The sequence below is a fragment of the Felis catus genome, chromosome D4, assembly GCF_018350175.1.
Source record: "Felis catus isolate Fca126 chromosome D4, F.catus_Fca126_mat1.0, whole genome shotgun sequence".
NCBI lineage: Eukaryota > Metazoa > Chordata > Mammalia > Carnivora > Felidae > Felis > Felis catus.
In genome coordinates this window covers 40,666,529-40,691,265 of record NC_058380.1, presented here as the reverse complement: position 1 = coordinate 40,691,265, position 24,737 = coordinate 40,666,529, and the positions used below count along the sequence as shown (strand labels likewise).

Below are 24,737 nucleotides of genomic sequence, written 5' to 3'. Positions count from 1 at the left end.
AGCCTTTTAAGATACTCTAACTGGAGTGATACCTGTAGTCATTAGGTCCCTAATTCTTAAAGAATTTCACCAGGTAAGTAATTTGACATGTACGTAATAATTTATATCTTAAATTGTAGCACATTTTAGAGGAAATGAATAGTATCTGGTTTTCCTCTTCCTTTGGAGAATACATACACATCAAATAGCATAACAAAAAAACTCCCACATACTGGTGCATCTTCCTTTATGGAACTGACAGACTTCTGCGGGACTGACTGAGGGAGATGCAAAGGGTCTGTTCTGGAGAACATCTCCAGTGCGTGCACACACAGTTTATTCTCATCATCCACAGACTCCATATTTGTGAATTTGCCTGCTCACTGAAAATATATTTGTAATCCCACATCAGTCAGTACTCATGGTGCCTTCATGTGCAAGCAAAACGGCAAAAATTTGAGTAGTTTGATGCACACATTCCTAGCTGAGGCTGACCATGGCAGTACTTTGCCGCCTTCTTGCTTTCACTCTCTTACTGTAAACAAGTGTCCTTTTTGCAGTTTTCTGTAGTGCTATAATTTTTGCATTTTTGTGCTTTTTTTGTTGGTCATTATGCAGTTTGGAATAGCCCCCAGATATGGTGCCGAGGTGCTATTTAGCGTTCCTAAGTGCAAGAAGGCTGTTTTGTGCCATATGGAGAAAATCTGTGGTGTAGAAGTTGAAGCTATGAGTTCATTATTAGTGAGTCACTAATACATATTAAGAGATCTTTAAACAGAAAGATGTGAAAAACCAGGTTATGTATTGCTTGGTGACAAGGTGACCAGAGGCTCACAGGAACCCTACCCTGTGTTTTCCCTTGGGCAGTGGTGTGCATTATTCATTAATTCAGTGTGTGGTGACTTTGTAGAACACACTACCACAAATAAAAGAGTGACTTTAATGAGTATATGAATGAACAAATTAACCAGCTATAACCTCTGATTTCCTTCACTGAATAAAGTAAAATTCTTACCGTATTTTATTCCAAAAGCCTGCGTGTACACACAACACACACACACACACACACACACACACACACACACACACACACACACACAAATGTACCTCATTGACAGTATTTTGAATTGTGCCTTGTACCAGATTACATTGAAATTAGTATTTGGGTGATAATGCAATTTTATCACAGTTCTTTTCATTTTGGGGCTTTTTAAAATTATAAATTATACATAAAATTTACCGTTGTAACCATTTTTAAGTGTATTGTTCAGTGGCATTAAGTACATTCACATCATGCAACTTGAGTGTTTTTTTAATACGGGACTGTGGATCCTAGGAGCTTATGATTGAATTTAACAAAAGTATTTGAACTTAAATCTAATGAATCATTTGTGTCTGCCCTTTAATTTATGTAAGATTTTTACTGCATTTTGGGTTAAGAATTGTCTAGAATTGCATCCTAGGGTAGTACTGTTTAATAACTTACATATTTGAGAATGCTTTGCACTCACATTTTTCTCCCTCTCCTTTTTTAGTGCTTTTTTAGGCCCAAAGGATATATTTCCTTACTCAGAAAATAAGGAAAAGTACGGCAAACCAAATAAACGAAAAGGCTTTAATGAAGGTTTATGGGAGATAGATAATAATCCGAAAGTGAAATTTTCAAGTCAACAGGTGCGTCATATTACATAAAATTTAGTTTAGTATCATTTATTCAGTCTTGGGGGATAATCGCTATTCTAGCTTTAGGAAAATCAATATTAAAAGCCTTGTAAATTTCAGATTAAATTGTGCTTATTTGTGAGGTTGAATCTTGACCTTTCATATCTAGATGAACTGATGAAAATGTTACCTTCATGGGTAAACAGTATACTGGAAAATAGTCAATTATTTAAGTCCTTCTGATTGATTATTTAATGTGTCATTGAATTTAAAGCCGTATGTACTGTTCTCTGAAATTTAGGTAGTATAACTTGTAGAGTGTATTTTTTTCTTACTCATTTTTTTTAAAGTTTATTTTTATTTATTTTGAGAGAAGGGGAGAGAGAGGGAGAGACAGAATCCCAAGCAGGCTCTGTGCTCGGAGCACAGAGCACAATGCAGGGTTTGATCTCACGAACCATGAGATCATGACCTGAGCTGAAATCAAGAGTCGGACACTTAACCAACTGAGCTACCCAGGAGCCCCTTTTTCTTACTCATATTAATTCCTAAATCCGTAAAATTGTATTAGACTACAAACCTCATATGGGTTAAATTAAATATGTGACAGAAGTACTGATAGCACTGTGCAAAGTATACTTCATGTTTTTGGTGTTTAGAAGAGCAGCCTTAAACTTTCTTCTTAATCTGTTTTTTGTGTATCCAGAGGTTTTGTTCATTTAAATTAGATTGAGAAAGGGGCATCTGGCTGGTAGTCAGTAGAGCATGCGACTTTTGATCTTGCGGTCACGAGTTCAAACCCCACATTGTATGTAGAGCTTACTTTAAAAAAATAATAAGACTGAGGTAGTAAGAACTAAAAGATATAGTAGCAAAAAGTAGCACGTGCCATGCTGCTTCTTACCTTTAGAGAACTTTTCAGGTGCTATTCTGTCTGGAAGGTTTTAAATCTTACAATGGTGCTCCAAGAGTGCGTTAGATGATCCTGAGTACCTTCATTATCACCCAAATTTATTTGTTAATCATACCATACTATGTTTGCTTTTGTACTTAACTGCCACGGGTTATTAGCTCCATGAACAAAGAAGTTGTCCTATGTGCCTGGCGTTGTCATATGCATGGCAAGAATAAGTATTCGCTAAATACTGTTCCATGAATGTAAGACTGGATGGTTTCCCATCATTGTTGCCTCAGCTGTATAATGGGAGTCCAAAGACACTGAATTGATTATTTCCTGAAACTAACGGTTTGTAACTTCACTTGGATCATGTGTCCTGTGATTGTGATTGTACCTTCAAGGACTTTTTCATCCTCCAGATAGCCCAGCATGGTCACCCTATCCTATGTTCCTATGTACCTACTTAATCTCCGGGTGGTTTTCACCATCTATATTCGGGATTTTCCATTTCACAATGAAATTTTTGGTGGTTTGTGTGCATGAAACCTAGCAATGTACTGTCCTTAACAAAAGTATGAATGATTGTGCTGATGTGGTATACTCTGTGTTTCTGGCCCAGATAGGTCCCCAGTGGCACATAACTAGGATATGGAGAAAGCAGTGAACCTCAAACATAACAAACATAGTAGAAAAGTTGGCCATCATGATTTACAAAAATTGTAGTGCTAGAAGTAATTTGGGGGGATGCTTTTATATTTCTTGTAACTTTATCATTTTGTGGGTTATCAGCATTGCCTTTTTTATAAAAGAGGCAAAAGTTTAGGCTTGAAAAGGAAACCATTAGAAAGGGGCACAGTTTAGACTGCAGTGCTGTCGTCATATAGACCTGTGCTTACCCTCACCTCCCAGTGTGTACTGTGTTTATCTCTGTTACTCATCTTTTTAGGCCCCTAGTAGATCTTCTGTGTAAGTATCTTGTCATCTGGGGGTATGTTCTCACCGCTGCCCCGAGCCCAGAGGAATCGCTGGCCTGATTGAATTATGGTTCATGAATTGGAAAGAAAAAAAAAAAAAAAAATGATGATTGGACTCCCATTCAGTACCTCCTATTAAATCAGAATCCCGTCTCAAGAGTCTGAATTTTAAATAAACTAAATATGAGATATAGATCAAAGTCTTTAAAGAAAGCTCTTGTATGTCCTTTGCTAAGGCTCTAAGATAAGTTTCTCTTTAGAATATGCCAGTAGTTGAATACAGTATAGGTCTGTGCTATTCTAAATCACGTTACATTGTATCTTGTTGGATATTTATTGGTTAGAACACTAGAATGGTCTTCTTTGTAATGTTACTTCCATTTCTGCCTCACTGTTTTATCCTTTACACTCAGTTACAGGAATACAGCCCCTTATAATACTTTTCTAAAGGAATAATAGAATTTAAAGCTTTTTAAAAAATTGTATATGTTAAAAGCATTTTGTGGAACAGAAATGAAGAGACTTTTATAACCTGTAAATAGGCTTTTGGATTTTTTCATGAGTAGAAAATTTTGAAATGGGGTAAAATCGTACTTTGTGAAGTTAATAGACCTGGTCGTTTATAGGCATCAACTAAGCAATCGAATGCATCATCTGATGTTGAAGTTGAAGAAAAAGAAACAAGTGTTTCAAAGGAAGATACTGACCATGAAGAAAAAGCCAGCAATGAGGTATGTTTAATTTCTCTTACATTCTAAACCCATTTTGTTGCAGGGAAGAAATTGGAAAATGGGTTGATCATTTGATCTCATAATAGAAAGTAATCTTTAAAGTATTTGAGTACTGAATGAGAAAGTGTTTAAAACTTATTTCCTTGTGTGACTATTAAACACTGTATTGTAAAATAATTTTTGCATCTTTATGGTGCATGGCTGGGGCCATGGTTGGGGCGCCTGGCTGGCTCAGTCGGTAGAGCATGCAACTCTTGATCTGGAGGTCATGAGTTCAGGAGCAGGGATTACTTCCAAAAAAAAAGGAAAAAAAAAAGATGCACGGATATATTTATTTGAAGTTGTTTCGCTGTGCAAAATATGAGGTCCACCCATAAGAGAGTGGGTTACTGTTTATTAGGAATCTTTTTCAAGATATTGTGGGATGGGTGGGGGGGATACTAGAAAAGGCATTGAACTGAATTTTGTTGAATCTAGGTTTACTTCCATCTCTATTTGATTATCTTTGAGGGGAGATGCTCACCTGAGCCTTTTCAGGTCTCGTGGGTTGTTAGATGATCTCCAGAGTCTCAGCCATTTAAAATTTACAACCCTAAAATGTAGAAAAAAGTTTTGTAAATTTAAAAAGACAAACTTCCATGTGTACTAGCAAGCATGACCTCTATTTTGTCTGACAGAGGAAAGTGTTTTTTTTTTTTTTTTAAAGACACTGGCTATTACTTTCACTTTTATGATATTGCTTTCAAATTTCAGAGAAACAAAACAAGTTTCCCTAGTGCTTTTAGTGAAATATGCTGTTATTTTTAGTTTAAGAAATTTTCTTTAAGTCTTGATATAATTTGTTCAGTTTCATCTGTATATATATTTTTTCAATTTTAGGATGTGACTAAAGCAATTGACATAACCACTCCAAAAGCTGCCAGAAGAGGGAGAAAGAGAAAGGTAATATTATTGCTTAACCACAGGAATCTTTTTTTTCCCTTCAAATTTATTTATTTTGAGAGAATGCAAGTGAAGGAGGTGCCGAGGGAAAGAGAAAGAATCCCAAGCAGGCTCCACAACACCAGCACAGAGACTGATGTAGGGCTCGAACTGTTGGATCAGCAGATCCTGACCTGAGCTGAAGTTTGGTGTGTAACCTACTGAGCTGCCCAGGTGCCCCTTAACCACAGGGATCTTAAAATAATTTTTTTATTTTAGTTGAATTGAGGAAGGTAGAGATAATGAAACCTTACTTTTTTTAAGTTTAGAGTTGGCCCTTTTTTCCAAATCCTTCATTTTATTAAAGGGTAGGTTATACTGTTCAGTTACAAAAACTAGCTGTTTCTTTTTAGTGACAGCACCCTTAAGATGAATAGTAAAGGAAACAAAATGCATCTCTTTTCATTGCTTTTAATGACACTTCAACTCTTCTTTGTAAAATAGATAATAATGTATACTCGAGGTTTTTGAGAGGATTAAGTGAATTAACACGTTACATTATCCATAATAAATCCTGATACACAGTAATATCTGTGTAAGTATTGTTCATTCTAGTATTAGCAACATTGTTGCATAAAATGAGACTGTGTGACACTTGAGTGGGAGGTACAGTCTGTGCTTTTAATTAATGTAGTAAGTGGGGCGCCTGGGTGGCTCAGTAGGTTGGGCGTCCTACTTCAGCTCAGGTCATGATCTCGCAGTTTGTGAGTTCGAGCCCCACGTTGGGATCTGTACTGACAGCTCAGAGCCTGGAGCCAGCTTCTGATTCTGTGTCTCTCTCTTTCTCTCTCTGCCCCTCCACCGCTCAAGCTCTGTCTCTCAAAAATCAACATTAAAAAAATAATAAAAAATAAGTTTCTTCTTCCCTATATGAAGTTTTGTTCTTCACCTTTTTCTAACGTATTTATTGTCTCAGACTATCATATACCACAGATTCAAGGAAAACTAAGGCTTCGGTATCTTGTGAGGAAGTAAAATATGAAAACAAATAATTGTGGCTTTTTATTTCCTGTGGAAGGGGCTATGATAACTTTAACAAGATTTTAAACATAGGCTGAGTCTTGTCAGGCAGATGGAGGCGGGAGGAGGGGAACAATATTTCACATGCATCCTCTTTTAAAGCAGTGTGAATGATGGAGACTGGATTGGGATGGTGAGACAAATTCACGGATTAATTCATTCAGAATTTTAGTACTGACCTCACAGGTGTAGGCAGAGAATGGAGTAGTATTGAATAAAGGAGATAAGGTCTTTGTTTTCATTGAACTTACATTTTTGTTGAGACAGAATAAATACATAAAGTAAGAGTTAAAATGGGGTGTTACGATAGTGGCTTGGTAATAACTAAGTCATGAAAGGCTTTTCTAAGGAGTTAGCATGAGATTGGAAGGAAGAGGGACCTTCTAGCAGGTTGTTTGGTAGTGTAGAATGAGAAACGGGATTTAAGAGCACTTCAGGAGGTAAAGTTGATGGTTGATTGGAAGTGAGTGGGAAGGAGGAATCTAGGATGACTCCAAGGTTGGCTTGGTTTTGGGAGCAGAGGCGTGGGGAGGAGGAAATGAAACATCTAGGGGAATTGGACTGAAGATACATTGTTTTGATATCAAAAGGGGAAAAGGTAAAAGTTAAAGATGTAGTCACTGATAGAAAGACAGGAAATAGATGAGGTAGTCAAGGGAGAAAGTTTACTAGGAAGAATGCAGAAACCAGAACCCTGAGGGAACATAATGGAGATGAGAAGTTGCTTTGTAAAGTTAAGGCTGAGAGGGGTGCCTGGGTGGCTCAGTTGGTTAAGTGTCTGACCTCAACTCAACTATGATCTCAAGGTTCATGGGTTCGAGCCCTGCATCAGGCTCTGTGCTGACAGCTCAGAGCCTGGAGCCTGTTTGGATTTGGTGTCTCCCTCTTTATCTGTGCACTTCCCTGCTTGCACTGTCTCTCAAAAAACAAACATTTAAAAAAATTAAAAAAAAAAAAAAAGGCTGAGAATTAACTATCAAAAAAAGGAGGATGTCGAGCTAAACAAGGGAGGAATTTTTTTTTAATTTTTTAATGTTTATATTTGTGAGAGAGAGAGAGGGTGTGGGGGGTGGGCATGGGTGTGCGAGGCAGGGGGGCGGGGGAAGGGCAGAAAGAGACAGAATCTGAAGCTCTGAGCTTTCAGCACAAAGCCCGATGTGGGGCTTGAACTCACATGCTGAGCCTCGAAATCATCACCTGAGCCGAAGTCAGAGGCTTAACTGAGCCACCCCGGTGCCCTGGGAGGAGAGAATTTTTTTAAAAAGGGGAGTGGTCAGTTATGTCTTGGTAATGGAGAGGATACTGGAAGATGTTTGACAGTTGGGCTTCCCCAGGATACTTTTTTTTTTTTTTTAAGTTTGCTTATTTTTGAGAGAGCACAAGTGGGGAGGAGCAGAGAGGAGGGGGATGGGGGGAGACACAGAAACCAAAGGCTCCAGGCTTTGAGCTGTCAGCACACAGCCTGATGTGGGGTTCGCTCACTAATGGTGAGGTCAGGACATGAGCCAAAGTCATAGGCTTAACCCGCTGAGTCAGCCAGGCACCCCTGCCCCAGGATACTTAAAGTCAGATGGTAAGGGCAGATGAAGGAGGTTGGAGAATAAAATATTTAATGGTAGAGTTACACTGTTTTTGAAATTTTTGAAGGGAAGTAGAGAGAATGCAGCATCAGGGATTTGCATGGTTAAAGTGAAAAGATATGGTGAAAGATTTAACAAGTTGTTTGCAAAGCTAGGAAAGATTAAAGGTATGGAACAAGTATGAATTGTTGTAGTAAAGAGATGTTGGATGAGAGAAGGGAGAGGTACATTTGAAGGAAGAAACATAACAGGGAGAAGGAGATGGACATCTCATCCTTTTTAACATTAAAGGGAAATATGGAAAAGGTTATTTAAAAATTCTAGGCAGGGGCGCCTGGGTGGCCTAGGCGGTTAAGCATCTCACTGTTGATTCCAGCTCAGTTCATGATCTCCTGGTTTATGAATTTGAGCCCCAAGTTGTGCTGTGTGCTGTGACAGCGTGAGGCCTGCTTGGCGCCTCTCTCTCTCTCTCTCTCTCTCACTCTCTCTCTCTCTCTCTCTCTCTCTCTCTCTCACTCTCTCTCTCTCTCTCTCACTCTCTCTCACTCTCTCTCTCTCTCTCTCTCTCTCTCACTCTCTCTCACTCTCTCTCACTCTCTCTCACTCTCACTCACTCTCACTCACTCTCACTCTCTCTCTGTGCTTCCCCTACTCGCTCTCAAAAATAAATTAAAAAAAAAATTCTAGGGAGACTAGGGAATTAACGGAATTCCTTCCTGCTGGCCTCAATCTCTTCTACACTGCCCAGTTCAAGGGAGGACTACATGTGTAAGGCAGGAAGGAAGGATAGAAAGTTCATGCTGGTGAGGGGAGAAGAGGGCATACACAACAGGGTAAAGGTATTAATGGATGGCTTGGAGATTTCCAACCGAGAGGCATTAAATGAATGCATGTTTGTATAGGGTTTTTTTTTTTTCAGCAGATCTCAGCATCAGGGAATAATAGAGCAGAAAAGGTAGAGTTTTACAGTAATTCTCTGCTGGAGATTTGTGGGACAGGTGCAGTAAAACAAGAATGCAGAGGACTTGAGGATGCATATGAATACTATAATCTCATGGGGTGTTTTGTGGGAGGGAGTGCTTTAGGTAAGATGATGAAGGGAGTAGCTACAGAGTGGGGTGATAAATGAGTGCAGGTGTCAAAGGGTTAGAGGTCTCTGTGAATAAGGTAAAATATAGAAGAAATTAATTTGCAGTGTATTTACATTTAAGATTTGGATATTTGTATATTTGAAATAACTTTTTTTTTTTTTTGAGCTAAACAGTTGATTTTATTTTCATAAGGAAAGCTTTTGAGTTGCCTAATTTTTCTAACAGTGAAGAATACATCTTCATGATAGGGCTGGTTTTTTTTATTCAGTATTAATGTTAATATCTTTTTATTTATGATACTAATTATTTATGAATTTGTTACCTCTTATTGGTATCTCCTCCAGAAGATCCATTCTACCTTTAATTCTTGTATGATGTCTTGATTTATTTTCAAAAATAGAAAGTGTAAATAGAGAGGTGTGTGTTTTTTGTTTTTGTTTTTGTTTTTTGCACTGAAAAGCTCGTCAGTTTGAACTGAATTTTAGAAGATTTTGCCCTCTTAACACCTCACTAGGAAGAGTTGTCATACAGTCTTGGGTTCTCAACCTTAGGTACGTAGGGAGCTTGGTAATGGTAAACAAAGAAAAAACAGGTGCCTGGTTCCCCACCAGGGGAGCTATTGAATCAAGATGGGGGGGGGGTGGTATTTAAATTATTAAAATTCTAGAAATACAACCTTAGCTAATGTTTAAGGGAGCAATTTTTGTAATGTTCCTTGAGAACAGTTCAGGGGTGAACGTAGCTGAGTTAATTGACTTCTGATAATGCTCTGAATATGCATTGTTGTTTTCAAAGTATAAAAACAAAAATAATGTTTAAAATAAAAAAGATTCTTAGAAGTGGGATTACTGGGGTGCCTGGCTGGCTCAGTCAGAAGAGCCTGACTTTTCATATCTAGGGGTTGTAAATTTAAGCACCACCTGGGGTATAGAGATTACATAGATAACTAAAACTTAGTAGGATTGATAAATCAGAAATTTGCCTGTTTATTGCTGATATAAAGATATTCTTTCAGAAAGCTGTTGCCTGTTTATTGATCATTAGTAATCAGTATATGATTCTTCATTTCCTTACCAATACTGGGCATTATCTCTTAAACGTTTGTGAATCAGATTGTTGATTAAAAGATTTTTAAGTTGTTTTGTCAATAAGATTGGATTGTGCATGTCTTTTCATGCTTTATTGCCTTTTTTTGTTAATTTAGTTAATGCTGAATTTTAAATAATGGGTCATGGGGAAGCAGCTCCTAGGGCCCCTCCCATCCTTGTCTTTGTTTTCTTCACTGTCTCTTTCCTCCCATTTCCATCATGATCAAGTTGTTTGCATTTCCTTTCTAATTGGTGGTTTTAACCTTTGTTCTACTCTACTGCTTGACTCCATTAAACTGACTCATTTTGGGCTCTTGTCTCTTCAGGCATCATAGTTTGCAAAGGGGCACTGCAATTGATTACTGTAGTAAATCACTCTTTACAGAAAATAGTAACTCCTAGAGAAACAGCAGATCTCAGTCTTAATTCAAAAATAAAACATGTATATATTAACAAAGTTAAAGAATAAGAAATATCAACAACTTAATTTCTTCCCTTTACTAATATTAGAATATTAACTTAAGTTCCCTCATAAGTACACAATGTAAAGTGTTAGGATTTTAAGATACTCAATGAAAGTACATTTATAAGCATGTGTGGGTTAAGCATATTATACTTAGGTCATCATTTTGCATCGAGTGTTAGCTGTATTTTTACAAATTGGTGTTTTTTAGCCTGAGAACATCTAAAAAGTGATGTTTTTTGTTTTTGTTTTGTTAATGTTTATTTTTGAGAGAGAGACAGCGTGAGCGGGGGAGGGGCAGAGAGAGGGAGACACAGAATCTGAAGCAGGCTCCAGGCTCTGAGCTGTCAGCACAGAGCCCAGTGCAGGGCTTGAACTCATGAACCGCGAGATCATGACCTGAGCTGAAGTCAGATGCTTAACTGACTGAGCCACCCAGGTGCCCCTGATGTTTTTTGTTTCTTAGAATTGTTCACTAGAGTCTGCTAGTTGTGGTGTTTGGGGATGTCGCTCTGATGAGTTCACTACTGAAAAATAACAATCATGTACAAGTTGCAGTTATATGTAAACTTTGTATCGTAAAGTGGGATATCTTTGCTGTTGAATTAAATTTGAAATGCCTACTGTTTGCTAAGTAAGTTAATTAAATCTTTGTGATTCAGGCAGAAAAACAAGTAGAAACTGAGGAGGCAGGAGTAGTGACAACAGCAGCAGCATCTGTTAATCTGAAAGTGAGTCCTAAAAGAGGGCGACCTGCAGGTAGGATTATTAATGTTTAAATCTCTGGCTTGTGATTAATATTTCAAACCATTACAGCGCTGTACCTCAGATACCTTCGAATAGGTGGATAGGTAATTGGTTATGGATAATATATACATTTCAAAGGAGATAAACATGGTTTCTGCTTTATGATAAAGTATTTAGATTTAAAATAATTGCTTGGGACTGTTTTCATTTTCTGTTTTACCTAAATGTCTCCTAATAGCTGCAAATGAGGCTGTGGTGAGATCAAATTCCATGAATGATGGATCTATTTTACCTCTCACTGTAGAAAGCATAAGCTTCACTGTAGTTTGGAAGGATATGTCTCTAATAGTAAGGCAAAGTAAAACAAAGAAAATTAACACAATAGAGCCCATTTTTTTCTACTGCATAATAGGATTCTTTGAAAAGGGAAAATCCATAATACCCAGAAAAATCCTGAGATTTGTTTCCATAATTTTTATTTTGGAATTTAATATTTTAATGGATCAAATTAGTGGTGTTAGAAAATTCAGTGAATTATACAGATTTTCAGAGATGTAAATGTACCATATATATACAGTATTGTAATATGTATATGGAGATTGACTATAAGTGGTATTGTTATAAAGTTGAATTTTGTGATATTCCTGTTAAAACAATGAGGGATGTTCTTTGAAGTCCTCTCAGACATACTAAGGACAGATTGAAAATTACTCTGTTGATTGACCCCTTTTAAATATTCTGTTGTTGCTCATTTGAATCATTGGGGGATATTATCTTTAAAACTTAATAAATAAGATAGTATCTGTAATAAACCACTAACCAATATTCTTATAGTACATACCATTTGTAATCTTTATATGTGACAATTGCATCTTAAAAGGAAAAGTGGGTAGTTACTGACTTTGTTTTTCCTTGTGAATGTTAGCTACAGAAGTCAAGATTCCGAAACCAAGAGGCAGACCCAAAATGGTAAAACAGCCCTGCCCTTCAGAGAGTGACATGTGAGTTTATTTTTAATGTAGGATATTTGCTGTTACTTTTTAGTAATTCTAAAAATTATGGGAAAAAACTATTGAAAAGTTTTTCATTGTGTAAAAAGTAAAAATTGATGTGATTATCCTTTCATTAAAGACATTTTCTTGGTATATCAAGGTTATAAAGATACTTAGATAATACAGGGTAAATCTATAAAAGAGAAGTTAGGCAATATAGTTTTTTTAAGCAAACTATTTTTTAAAGTTTATTTTGAAAGAGAGACACATGGTGGGGGGGAGGGGGGGACACAGAAAGAATTTCAAGCAGACTGTGCATTGTCAGCATAGAGCCGAATGTAAGGCTTGAACTCATGAACCGTGAGATCACGACCTGGGCTGAGACCCAAGAGCTGGATGCTTAACCAACTGAGCCACCCAGGTGCCCCAAGGAATTTTTAGACAAAGTATTTTTGGAGCAATTTCCACAAATCTTTTCTAGTTCCTTTAGAATAACTTTTAAAAATATTACTAAGGGACTCCTTAGTAATGGCTGGCTCAGTCAGTAGAGCATGTGACCCTTGATCTCCAGGTCATGAGTTCAGGCTCCACGTTGGGTATAGAGATTACTTAAAAAAAAAAAAAAAAAAAAAGAAAAAAGAAAAAAAAACCCTACTAAAATTACTTTTGCAATGTGAATTTAAAGTATTTTGATATGCTAACTACTTAGTTATCAACAAAAAAAAATTTTTTTCTTGCCACCTTTCTTTTCTGCATATGGGTATTTTTATATGACTTTTCTGGGTGGAAACTTCACGAGAGAGAGTATATATTTAGACAAAGGGCAAAAGTCTTTTTTAGCTCTTATGTTTAAAGATTTTATAGAGAAGGCTCAAGTGTGTTGGTCATTTAAGAGGGGCTTTTACAGTGTTTTATATGAAACATTTTTATAGGACATTTTAGTTACAGAACATGGAAGTTTGTACTTTTTGATTAAAATGTGTTTAAAGAGTTTTACTGCCAAGCTAGCTATTAAACTATCCTCAAAAATACTGGCACAATATTACAACGTGGTTTTAACTGCTGTAGTGAAGAAATTAGGTACATGCAGATGAGTTTTTCTTTTTAAACATGCCAAATCTTATTCCCTTCCTAATCTAATCGTGGCATTAGGTATAAAGTCTAGGATTTCATAATTGATACAAGGTCTTGATCTGGAGACTTAGGAACTGAAAACACAAGGTATCTGCTCCCCTCTCCCTTTTATCACACACCTAGATCTGGGATAGGGAACCATAATAAATACGCCTGTTTGGAAAGGAGAAGATTAAGAGGCATAGAGTAGTCATTGTTCCCTAGGAAATGTAGAATTCTGGGAAAATAGTGTGAGATCTCCTGATTTTAGGTATAAGGAAGGTTCCCTTGATTAGGCCCCAGTTTTTCCCTGAGAGTCTCTTGCCAGACCATATCTCTCCGTGGCTTTTAGCTAATCCTGTGACAGTTTACTTTTTCAGTATCGTCCTTAGATGTGTCTGAAAAGGTCATTGGAAAATACTACCTTCATCAGCTGGGTAGGATTCCGTCTGCTTTCAGGCAGTAGGGAGTTGGAGGGACCCAAGGTTCCTTTTTAGATCTCCATTAATTTCTCTTGATGCAGGCTGTATTACATTTGCTAATAATACTTTATTGTGAGTGTGTGTGTTTTATTTGAGCCAGCTTCATGCCTAGTGGTCTTTTATTTAAGTTTATTTATTTATTTTAGGGAGAGCGAAGGGGACAGAGGATCTGAAGTGGGCTCCTCTCTGATACCAGAGAGCCCAATGCAGGGCTTGAACTCGCGAACTGTGAGATCATGACCTGAGCCAAAGTTGGCCACTTAATCAACTGAGCCATGCAGGTGGTCTTTTTATAGGATTTTCTCAATCCTTTTTCTCAATCCTTTTTCTCAATCCTTTTCTCAATTTTTTTTGCTTAAAAAATTGTATTCCCACTGCCCCCCTGCCCCCACATGCTTATTTTATTATACTTAATTTGCACTCACTTTGAGTTTACAGATTTTCCTGAGAACCCCTTGGTCTCTTTCCTAGAAACTATTTGTTCATCTGAAGGACCACGGTAGCCCAATTTGAATACTTAAGGAGAGGCTGGCAGCTCATACCCTTGATTGGATCTTTGACCCTAATTGTTTTCTGAATTTGAAATTTTTACAAGATGGAGGTGACTTTAAACACAGAAATGCGTGGAATTTTTAGGTTTTCCTTTTGTCATTTTGTTATTTTTTTAAACTCCTTTCTTGAAGTACCCTATCAAATCTATCCTGGTAACAACCAACTTAAGATGCTAGCATTCGGTCTTGAAAACTTGTCACTCAAAGCCACACATTCACTGAATTTTCTTTCACGTTATCACAAATGACAGTTTTACCTATTGTATAATAATATATTAGGATTTTCAATTTCTCAGCCCCAGAGTCAGTGTCACATTGTGTTACATAAATTTCTGTATCCATGAGCTTTTTGCAAAGGCAATTTATGGACAGCCTCACATAGTGGTAACTTAATGACACTTCACATTATGTGTAGGCTGGGTATCGGTTATAGCTATTCTCAGCTGTGTATCTGAGCACAAACTCAGTGTGGAATGCAGTTAAACTATGTAAGCTTTTCTTATACTTTTGCTCTCCCATCATGAGAACAGAACGTATGTGTTAGTGGTAGCTTTTTTGCCGTGAGTCCTGAAATGACAGTGGTATAGAACCCAGAAGAGCTGAAACCATCTTATAATTCTCACGTAAAGTAAGAAATATTTGTTATAAGCGACTGAGATAATTGGGGTTGTATTTGCAGTAGTTTTTGCTTACGTTAACATGTTTTTTTAACTATTTACAAATAGTTTCCTACTGTGCCTTGACCTAGTAAAAAGGGAAATTGTTGCTATGGAGAAGTGTTTTTCGTGAAAGGCGGTATGGAGGACCATTCGGAAAATACTTGTTTATAGCAAGCTCTGATGGTTAATTTTGTGGCAATCTGCTTTGATACTGTTCAGACCTTGAAATAATAATCCCATTTCTTATGACCTTATTGTACACTTCTTAATCTGTTTTTTAAAAAAAGCCAAATGGTATTCCACTGTATGTATCACTCTTAAGATATAAAGTTTATATAAACTTAAAATTTTAAATGATTTTACTCGCATGCCTTTTCTTCCATCAGTTAGAAATTGATGAGGAAACCCATATGACATTTGAAAATAAGCATAGCCAATAATGGTTGTTAATAAGACAAATTTCTAAAGAGGTTAAAAAGTGAATTTTTTCTCTTCCAGTTTAATAATCTCCTAAGAGTTCAAGGAAGCAGTGTGTGATAGGTGGTCAGTGGATTTGGAACTGAGATATTGGACCAATTATATGATCTGAAGTCTCTTCCACCTCTCAGACCCATTGATATAATTGTGTAATTTTTGAAAATCTCACTGAAATTCCTAGAACAGTAAAAAAGATCAATCTTTATTTTTTTATTTTTAAAAGTTTATTTTGAGAGCAAGTGAGCATGGGCAGGGAAAGGGCAGAGAGAAGGGGAGGGAGAGAATCTCTAGCAGGCTCTGTGCTGACAGCACAGAGTCCGACATGGGGCTTGATCTCACAAACTGAGAGATCATGACCTGAGCCCAAATCAAGAGTCGGACACTTAATCAATTGAGCCACCCAGGTGCCCCCCCCCCCCAAAAAGATTTTTTAAACAGCTGTTAAAACTTGTTGTCGTTTTTTATAGGGTTGCTTTCATTGAACGTATATACCATAGAAGTAATTATGTGGTTAGCACTGGCATCATTTTTTTTTTTTAATGTTATCTATTTTTGAGAAAAAGAGACCATGAACAGGGGAGGGGCAGAGAGAGAGAGAGAGAGAGGGAGACACAGAACTCGAAGTGGGCTCCAGGCTCCGTGCTGTCAGTGCAGAGCCCAACACGGGGCTCAAACTCAAACCGGGAAATCATGACCTGAGCTGAAGTCAGATGCTCAACCAACTGAGCCACCCAAGGGCCCCTGCACTGGCATCCTTTGATTCTGCTAGAGCCTAACATCGTATCATAAATACTAAATATTCATATTTATTTCTGCTGTATTCATTAGCATAGATGTCATCCAATGATAATGTTACGCTTACTGGACAGTTTTGGTAGTTTTGACTTAGTTTTAATGAGGTCTGTAAATCCACTGGTGATGGGAATGCTTATTGCTGGTGAATTTAGCACCGTTGGATATTATGCTTAGTGGCCATATATTTTACCATTATGTGTGTAATTTGGGAGCCTTTTACCTTGCGGAGTATTTCTTTGAATTCTAAAATGGCCATATTTGATAATAACCAGTTCACTTCTACAATTGTACTTTTCCCAGTCTACTCTTTTTAAAACCTGTTATTCTTATAATGATGTAGAATAGAAGGTCTGGCTCTTTCACCCATCTAATATACTGCTGTGGCCCCACAGTGAAGAGTAGTATCTTGGCACAGAAGGTCCTACTCCGTATTCTTTTTTTCAGTGAATGAGTAACATGACAAAAAACTGGGAAAACAAAGGGAAAATCGCTTTATTACCTTAATGCCACTATGATTTTTGTGTCTTCTAATTTATATGAAAAGGATGTTCTTTTCTTTCTATTACTGGATGGTAAAGATACTCATATTTTACTGGAAGATATGTTAAATTTGTCTAAGTAAATTATTGCCCATTTTTAGTAGCCAAAATACTTCTTTGATTGGGAGAGTATGGCTAAAAGACAATGAATAATGATACCTAAAAATTCATTTTCCATTGCTGTATTTTCAAAAATAGGGTAACTGAAGAAGACAAAAGTAAGAAAAAGGGGCAAGAAGAAAAACAACCTAAAAAGCAGCTTAAAAAGGATGAAGAGGGCCAGAAAGAAGAAGATAAGCCAAGAAAAGAGCCAGACAAAAAAGAGGGGAAGAAAGAAGTTGAGTCCAAAAGAAAAAATTCAGCTAAAACAGGGGTTACATCAACCTCTGATTCTGAAGAGGAAGGGGATGATCAAGAAAGTGAAAAGGTACTATCAAGTAAAATACTTATTCTATTTTTGGTTTCCTGTGTAGTTCTTTTTCTCTCGTAAGCTTTCAGTATCTGTGAAAGTATGAATGTGATTAAAAGTAAAACTGAATTTCCCTGCCTTTCTGAGTAAACTTGAATTAGCTGTGTTAAAAACCATACTTGAAACTTTATTATAATTCTAAGTTTATCTCACCCTTCACAATTATGATACGGAAATCAAATGTTTACTCCAGTAACCCACCTATCTAGAAAAGGTAGAAAAGTAGAAATTAAGCTAGATGAGCTGCGACGAGAGAAGACCTAAAAGCGATGCATTTATACGGGGATTTTTATTATTTCCTACAGTGAAATTCTGAACTACTCTTCAGGCCTATTTAGTGTACGTTTTATCAGTGGTATTTGAACGCCACAGTTGTTTAGGAATAAGTACTGTATGTAGCCTTGGAGATCTACAGACCTGGTTTGTGTGAATCTTTTTTTTCTTTTTCTTTTTTTTTCCTGATTTCCAAATACTTGAGAAGCCAAGCAATGTACCTGTCAGTAAACAGTACTGAAATCAGAACCATAGTGTGGAGGCCAACAGCCTGACATACTTTGAGCCAAAGGCCATCGCTTAGTATATTACAGCAGTGCAGGAAATAGATTTTAATTCCCCGAATCAGCATGGGAAAGTTCAGTTTAGACAGCAACATGTATAATTCTGAGATTTTTAAAAATCAGTCATTTAAGTATTTGTCCCTTAAGAAAACCAGTTGCTTTTTTTTCCTCCCAAGATTGTAATCATAGTCACTGACTTGGTAGTTAACTAAATTCATCCTAATCCTCAAAACAGAAGAGAAAAGGTGGAAGAAACTTTCAGACTGCTCATAGAAGGAATATGTTGAAAGGCCAACATGAGAAAGAAGCAGCAGATAGAAAACGCAAGCAAGAGGAACAGATGGAAACGGAGCAGTAAGTATTTTTTTATTCTAAATTTTGATTTTTTAAGCTAGCATGAAATTTTTAAACGATAGAATCTCATTTTTCAGACCTTGATGAAGCCTTTAAGAGAAGTGACTTCTCCCCTGTGTTAGAAAACAGTCTTCAATATATGATGATAATCATGTTTCAGGCTTCATTCTTTGCTGAGTAAGAGGAGGAAATTCAGAGGTAATCACTTGTGAATATTTTTAATTTCAACTGAAAGTGCAGATAGGATTTAACTGTTAGTGGCTTTGCTGAAAATGTCCTCATCCTCTACTGTTTACTTGTTTAGTATTAAATACAGAAAGTGGTGATAATATGTTGGTGGAGGAAGAAGGAAACATCCTTGTCATACCACCAGCAGACCTCTTCCCAAAAGAACAGCAACAATAAGAGGAGCACAGTTGGAAACCCGAGAAGCCAGTAAAAGTAAATCTAGAGGCTGACAGGGTTTGAGTTGGATGTGTGCGATACAAAAGCTCCAAGCTGACTTAAGTTTTGATACTTGGAGACAATACGCACTTACCGTGGGGAATTTCTTTCCCCTTTAATTTTATTCCATAACATAATTTTATTAGGAGGAAAATAGCACTGGTGATGATTACACTCCATGTGCTTATTACATTTGTTTTCCTAGTTATCTTTAGACTGTCACTTCTGAGTTTTCTTTGAAAAGCATTTTGTTGCGAAGCGTCTTGCATTATTCTGACTAAACTTGGTTTCTTGTTAATGGAAGTGATTTTAAAAACATGCTGTAGGTCACTAAGACACATTTAACGATAAGTAATGAATTCTTTAATTAATTTGTACTTTCTCTTTATAAGATAGAGTTGTGAGCCAAAGTCTCTTCACAAGTATAGCGTTTGACTATCTGCTTTCTTAGTTGTTTGGAGGATAATACATAAGCAGTTTCAGCTGCTTGAGTGGAGTGACATCAAAGATCTAAAGCTCAGAAATGTTACTCCCTCTAGTCTGTTAGACTTGACCATTTCTGTAAATATGTTAAAGTTACTTTTTATTGCCTATCCTTTTCTATCCTTTCACTGAAGAGTTGTTGGACTGTTTGTTACTTTTGACTTTATTGTGCTCCCCAAACTAAGATAGAAAATTAGTGGTTGCTTATTAGTAAATCTAGCCCGGCCCTTCTTCAGTATCTCAAAGTTATCTTTATGTGTTTCAGTTTCTTTTTGAATGTCCTCCGAATGTAACTTTCTCAAATTCTAATATTTGTGTTTTCTTTCCTTCTCCTGTTATTACAAAACTTTGTACTTGGACAGTTTTGCTCTGTAAAGCATTTCAGATGCAGCTTGTGTGAAATGCATTATGCAAAATAAAGTTTATTGTATTGTATTCCCAGCCAAACAACATGTAATCTACAGTAATAAAAAATATATCTCATTTTGGGCTCAAAGCATTAATCCAGTTACTGAAAAGAGAATACAAGTGGAGCAAACAAGAGATGAAGATCTCGAGACAGACTCATTGGACTGAATTCCCCCCTCCCCCCCCTTGATGGAAGAATGTTGCAGATTCTAAATTGAGGACTTCATTAATGGCATTACTGTGTTATGATTGTTAAAAAAAAAAAACAAACAAAAAAAAACCTGTAAGGTACACACTACATACTAAGGTCGGCCATCATTCCTGTTAAGTTTTTTTTTTTGTTTTGTTTTGTTTTTTTTTTTTCCAAGCTTAAGGTGAAGCTTTGTGTTTGAAAGTTAGAAGATGGTGGTTGTACATTATTTCATTTAGAAAATATAAAAATTCATTTTGTTTTGAAGCTAGGTGTTAAACTGGAATAGCTCTTATACCCCAGAGAATGGGGGCAGTTGTGCCCTTCCCTTGACATTCCTTTGTTGTTTAATTCTTTAGAATCTTAATAATTGTTTTTTTAATCCTGAGAGATTAAACAGTAGACTTGTTAAGAAAACAAAAATGAAACTGTAACCAAAATTTTAAAATAAAGTCTTTTTTAAAAAAACCTGATTTTTAGATATTGTTTTGTTCTTGTCTATTTCAATTGGTTTACAATAGGGCCCGAACTCAAAGCCAAGACACTAGAAATTAGGAGTTGTTTTAAAGGGTTATTCACAGTAAAATGGTACTTTTTCTTTTGTATAATGGTATGTAAATGTCAGTGAGTGTCATTTAAGTTTGATGTATTGGCCAAACCCCCGTTTTAATACTATTGTCTTTGAACAGTCTGTTTAACCTTGAAACTTAACAACTCCTTCAACTGTCTGCCCTCTTGGAGATGTGGGAAAAGTTAGTCTGTTTTGACATACTACTTTTAAAAATAATTATGTAGAATTCATGAAATGTTTATAAGCATTCTTTTCCCACTATGGTATGTTTGTCCACTGACCCTGAAATTGGGTCTTTAAGCAACACACTATTTACTATTGGAAAAAAGTTTCACAATGACTAGCATCAAAATTATTTGTGATGCCACTGAAACGCTAGATTTTAGCATGTTCGTTTTTACATGTGTTTTTTGTTTATAGTTAATGCTGTGGCATTCTAAAGTTGTATGCATTCCAAGTCAATTCCTTGTGATCTAGGCTATTTTCTACCTTAAAATTTTTTTTAGCTTTTACATAAGGGATTGTGGGCATTTGGTAATCAGTCACAAAGTTCCAACGTTTTGAAATATTTGTGTTAACATTTGATAGGCAGAATAAAGATGAAGGAAAGAAGCCAGAAGTTAAGAAAGTGGAGAAGAAGCGAGGTTAGTTATTTCCCTTCCTAAGATGTATAAAAATTATACATAGAAAGGAAGTTATATATTTAATTTTTCATGTGTAGGTTTTTAAGTCATTTCGTAAGAGTTCTCAAATCCCCTATAATTGTGCTTTTTCAGATCCCTAACGGATTCTATAGTCCTTGTATTTTAAGTATAATCAGGTGAACTTGCTAATAAGGAGTCATGCTTGCGGTTTTATTGCTCATTATTTGATGATCATGTTTTTGTAACATTGCCAAAAGTTAGATGTTTTCCCATTTTTGACAGATCTCATTGTTTCAGATAGTTTCTCTATTTGGTTAAATGTGTAAGGTGAAACAGCTGTCTAAGGATTGGCATAAAGGGGTTAATTACTGGATGCAGACAGCTTATTTTAGACACCTATGCAGCTAGAAGGTGATTTTTTTTTTTTCTTTAAATGATGAACGCTGCTTTCCTAAACACTAAAATGTGCCAAATAACTTCTTAGTGATCTGGGCAGATTACTAAGAACGTTTTTAAAAATTCACCAGGTCTTGTCACTGTGCTTTGCTTAGTAGATTTATACAGAAATACGGGTTTTGGAAAAACTATTCACTGTGTTTCACATTTCAATTTATAGAAACATCAATGGATTCTCGACTTCAGAGGATACATGCTGAAATTAAAAATTCACTCAAAATTGATAATCTTGTAAGTGTTTCATACCTCACTTAAAAATATAGTACTGCCTTTATAGCTTCATGTTCTCTCGTGATGTTATAAGTATGGATAATTTAAGAAGTGGGACCGTTACGGTTATTTTGTATTGCCTTGTTTGAGATTTTTAAAGTATTCTTTAGGAATAGATTATCCAGGCTGTGGTAATTAACAGTTATGACGTTACTGTTTTGTCATGAAGGACGTGAACAGATGTATCGAGGCCTTGGATGAACTTGCGTCACTTCAGGTCACGATGCAACAAGCTCAGAAACACACAGAGATGATCACCACGCTGAAAAAAGTGAGTGATCGTGAATCGTGCAGATTTAAAAAATTTTCTCATTACCACTTGGTTAAGAAATAAGGTTTTAAAAATCAGTGAAGAAAACAATCGTGAGTGTACATTTTGTTTTCTCAGATACGGCGATTCAAAGTTAGTCAGATTATCATGGAAAAGTCCACAATGTTGTATAACAAGTTTAAGAATATGTTTTTGGTTGGTGAAGGAGATTCTGTGATCACACAAGTGCTGAATAAATCTCTTGCCGAACAAAGACAGCATGAGGAAGCAAATAAAACCAAAGATCAAGGGAAGAAAGGGCCAAACAAAAAGCTAGACAAGGAACAAACAGGTATGTGATAATAAGTTGTTTGCTGCTGGGACTGCTTTTTAAAAATGACTTTGATATGTAATTTCATTAATATCTTCTCTGCATTAAATGATGAAGAGGGCTCATAAAGCACTTAGAAAAAGAGAAGCTAAGGTTAAACACTTGGGTTTTTCTTTTTCATTCAGTTTAAATCATTTTCATCAAGCTTAATGTAGTAGTAAATACTAGTGTTTAGTAATAATACTATGAGCAGTTACTATTCTCTTTTCACTTCAATTAGGAAAAATTTCTGACCCCACAGTAGACAAGAAAGGAAGTTCCAGGTCCCCATCACCTAGCTTCTGCGATTATTGCTCTGTTTTACTCTCATCAGGCTTCTCTGTGACCTCCCTGAAGATAATTTGGGAGCCAATTCCAGATACGCAATTTCCACCACAGATATTTTAGGGTACCTCTGTGACAGACTCCTAGAACCACAGTATTATTATCATTTGCCCCAATTCCATGTTGTTAAACGTCTTAGGAGCTGCTTAATGTAGAAAACATATTCAAAAGGAGTTGGATTGTTTTTACTCATTTATTAGGGAATGATGATTCAGGTCTCCTTAGAGATTTGTTAGAAAGTGCCCTCATCATTTAATTAGTAATAGGACATAAAATCGTGTCAATTAGTAAATAGTACATTTGACACTTTTTGTTCTAAAATACCAATGAGAGGGGCGCCTGGTTGGCACAGTCGGTTGGGCGATGGACTTCCCTCAGGTCAGGATCTCACGGTTCGTGGGTTCGAGCCCCCCGTCGGGCTCTGTGCTGACAGCTCAGAGCCTGGAGCCTGTTTTGGATTCTGTGTCTCCCTCTCTCTCTGCCCCTCCCAGCCCACGTACTGTCTGTCTCCTTCAAAAATAAACACTAAAAAAAATTGTTTTAATAAAATACTAATGAGAAATACAAAATTTTTACTGTGATTCACATTTTTTTTTTAATTTTTTTTTTTTAACGTTTATTTATTTTTGAGACAGAGAGAGAGACACAGCATGAACGGGGGAGGGGCAGAGAGAGAGGGAAACACAGAATCGGAAGCAGGCTCCAGGCTCTGAGCCATCAGCCCAGAGCCCGACGCAGGGCTCGAACTCGCGTACCGCGAGATCGTGACCTGAGCTGAAGTCGGACGCTCAACCGACTGAGCCACCCAGGTGCCCCTGATTCACATTTTTATAAGAAATAGAATAATCAGATGAAAAATGCTCTTTCTGGGGTGCTTGCGTGGCTCAGTCAGTTAAGCATCCAACTCTTGATTTTAGTTCAGGTCACGATCTCACCATTCCTGAGACTGAACCTCGTGTCAGGCTCTGTGCTGACGGTGCAGAGCCAGCTTGGGATTCTCTCTCTGCCCCTCTCCTGCTTGTGCTTTTGCTCTGGCTCTCTCTCAAAATAAAGAACTTAAAAAAGAAAAAAAAAATCCCCGTTCTTGTACGGATAGGTATATAGAGTAACCCTGCTTCTTACTGTGCCTCAGTTATACCCAAAAGATTACAGCGTAGTTTCAGATGAGGTACATTAAGTACTAGAGACCTCAGGGCCAGGTTTTATTTTTTATTTTGACTCTTTAGAGGATATCTTAAAAGCATTAGAAGCTCTAACGGTTTTTCCTTTGGAACCCTTCTAAAGGTTCAAAGACTCTGAATGGAGGATCCGACGCTCCAGACAGTAACCAAGCACAGCACAATGGAGACAGCAGTGAAGAAAGCAAAGACAAGCATGAGGCCAGCAGTAAGAAAAAGTGAGGACAGGTTTTAATGGGTCATCACGTAGATTTTTAATTCTTAAGTCACATTGCTGTTCCAAGGTTATTTGTAGAAGAATTCTATTTTGATCACTCAGTTCCTGAATTCAGGAAGCAAGACGGAAATCAAAAAGGCAAAACCAAAAAAATACAATTTACAGTTAATTTGCCTGTATTCAAAGGATTAGAGCTAGATGGTAGGATTCCGGTTTAAATAAGTATTCTTTGGATTTCTTTCACTGATGCAGCTCTAATAGTGACTTACATTTATACTTTCTTGAATTGTGACAGAATAATACAAAAATTAGACTAAAATCACAGGCTGTTCTCTGCTGCACCCACTCTAAATAACTAGTTACCTGAACTGGGGTTCTCCAAGTCTTGGCTTTGTTCTGCTACACATTTGAAGGGCTTGGAATCAGGCATCCCTTCTAATTCTGAAAGGCAGGGAAATCTTGTCATCTGTGTCTGTCACCCCTTCTCTTTATTAAGGTTTATAATGTGTCGGTATCACAGATCTAACCTTTTCATGTTTTTCAAAGAGAATTCACTTTAAAGCTGGAAATGATGGAAAGGGCCTGGGCCATGATGCTTCCCTGAGTTATTCTGTGTTTGATCCCAGTATTACTTGAGGAAGAAGACACAACATGGTCAAATAAAATTTTGAACAAAAGGAAGTCAAGATTATTATTTCTTTAATCTTTT

General features: G+C 36.8%; 1 protein-coding gene across 6 annotated transcripts in view; it reads left to right on the top strand.

The window, feature by feature from the left end:
- PSIP1 (PC4 and SFRS1 interacting protein 1) overlaps positions 1-24,737 on the top strand; it is a 39,723-nt gene that overhangs the window by 13,262 nt on the left and 1,724 nt on the right. For 2 of the 6 annotated variants that reach the window (XM_023242197.2, NM_001009372.1), the window contains 12 exon segments: positions 1,515-1,653; positions 4,140-4,244; positions 5,124-5,186; positions 11,130-11,226; positions 12,140-12,215; positions 17,021-17,249; positions 18,084-18,202; positions 20,887-20,942; positions 21,559-21,629; positions 21,838-21,939; positions 22,057-22,270; positions 23,918-24,029. In XM_023242197.2, the coding sequence (XP_023097965.1) occupies positions 1,515-1,653; positions 4,140-4,244; positions 5,124-5,186; positions 11,130-11,226; positions 12,140-12,215; positions 17,021-17,249; positions 18,084-18,202; positions 20,887-20,942; positions 21,559-21,629; positions 21,838-21,939; positions 22,057-22,270; positions 23,918-24,029 (1,383 nt within the window). 6 annotated transcript variants of the gene reach the window in all.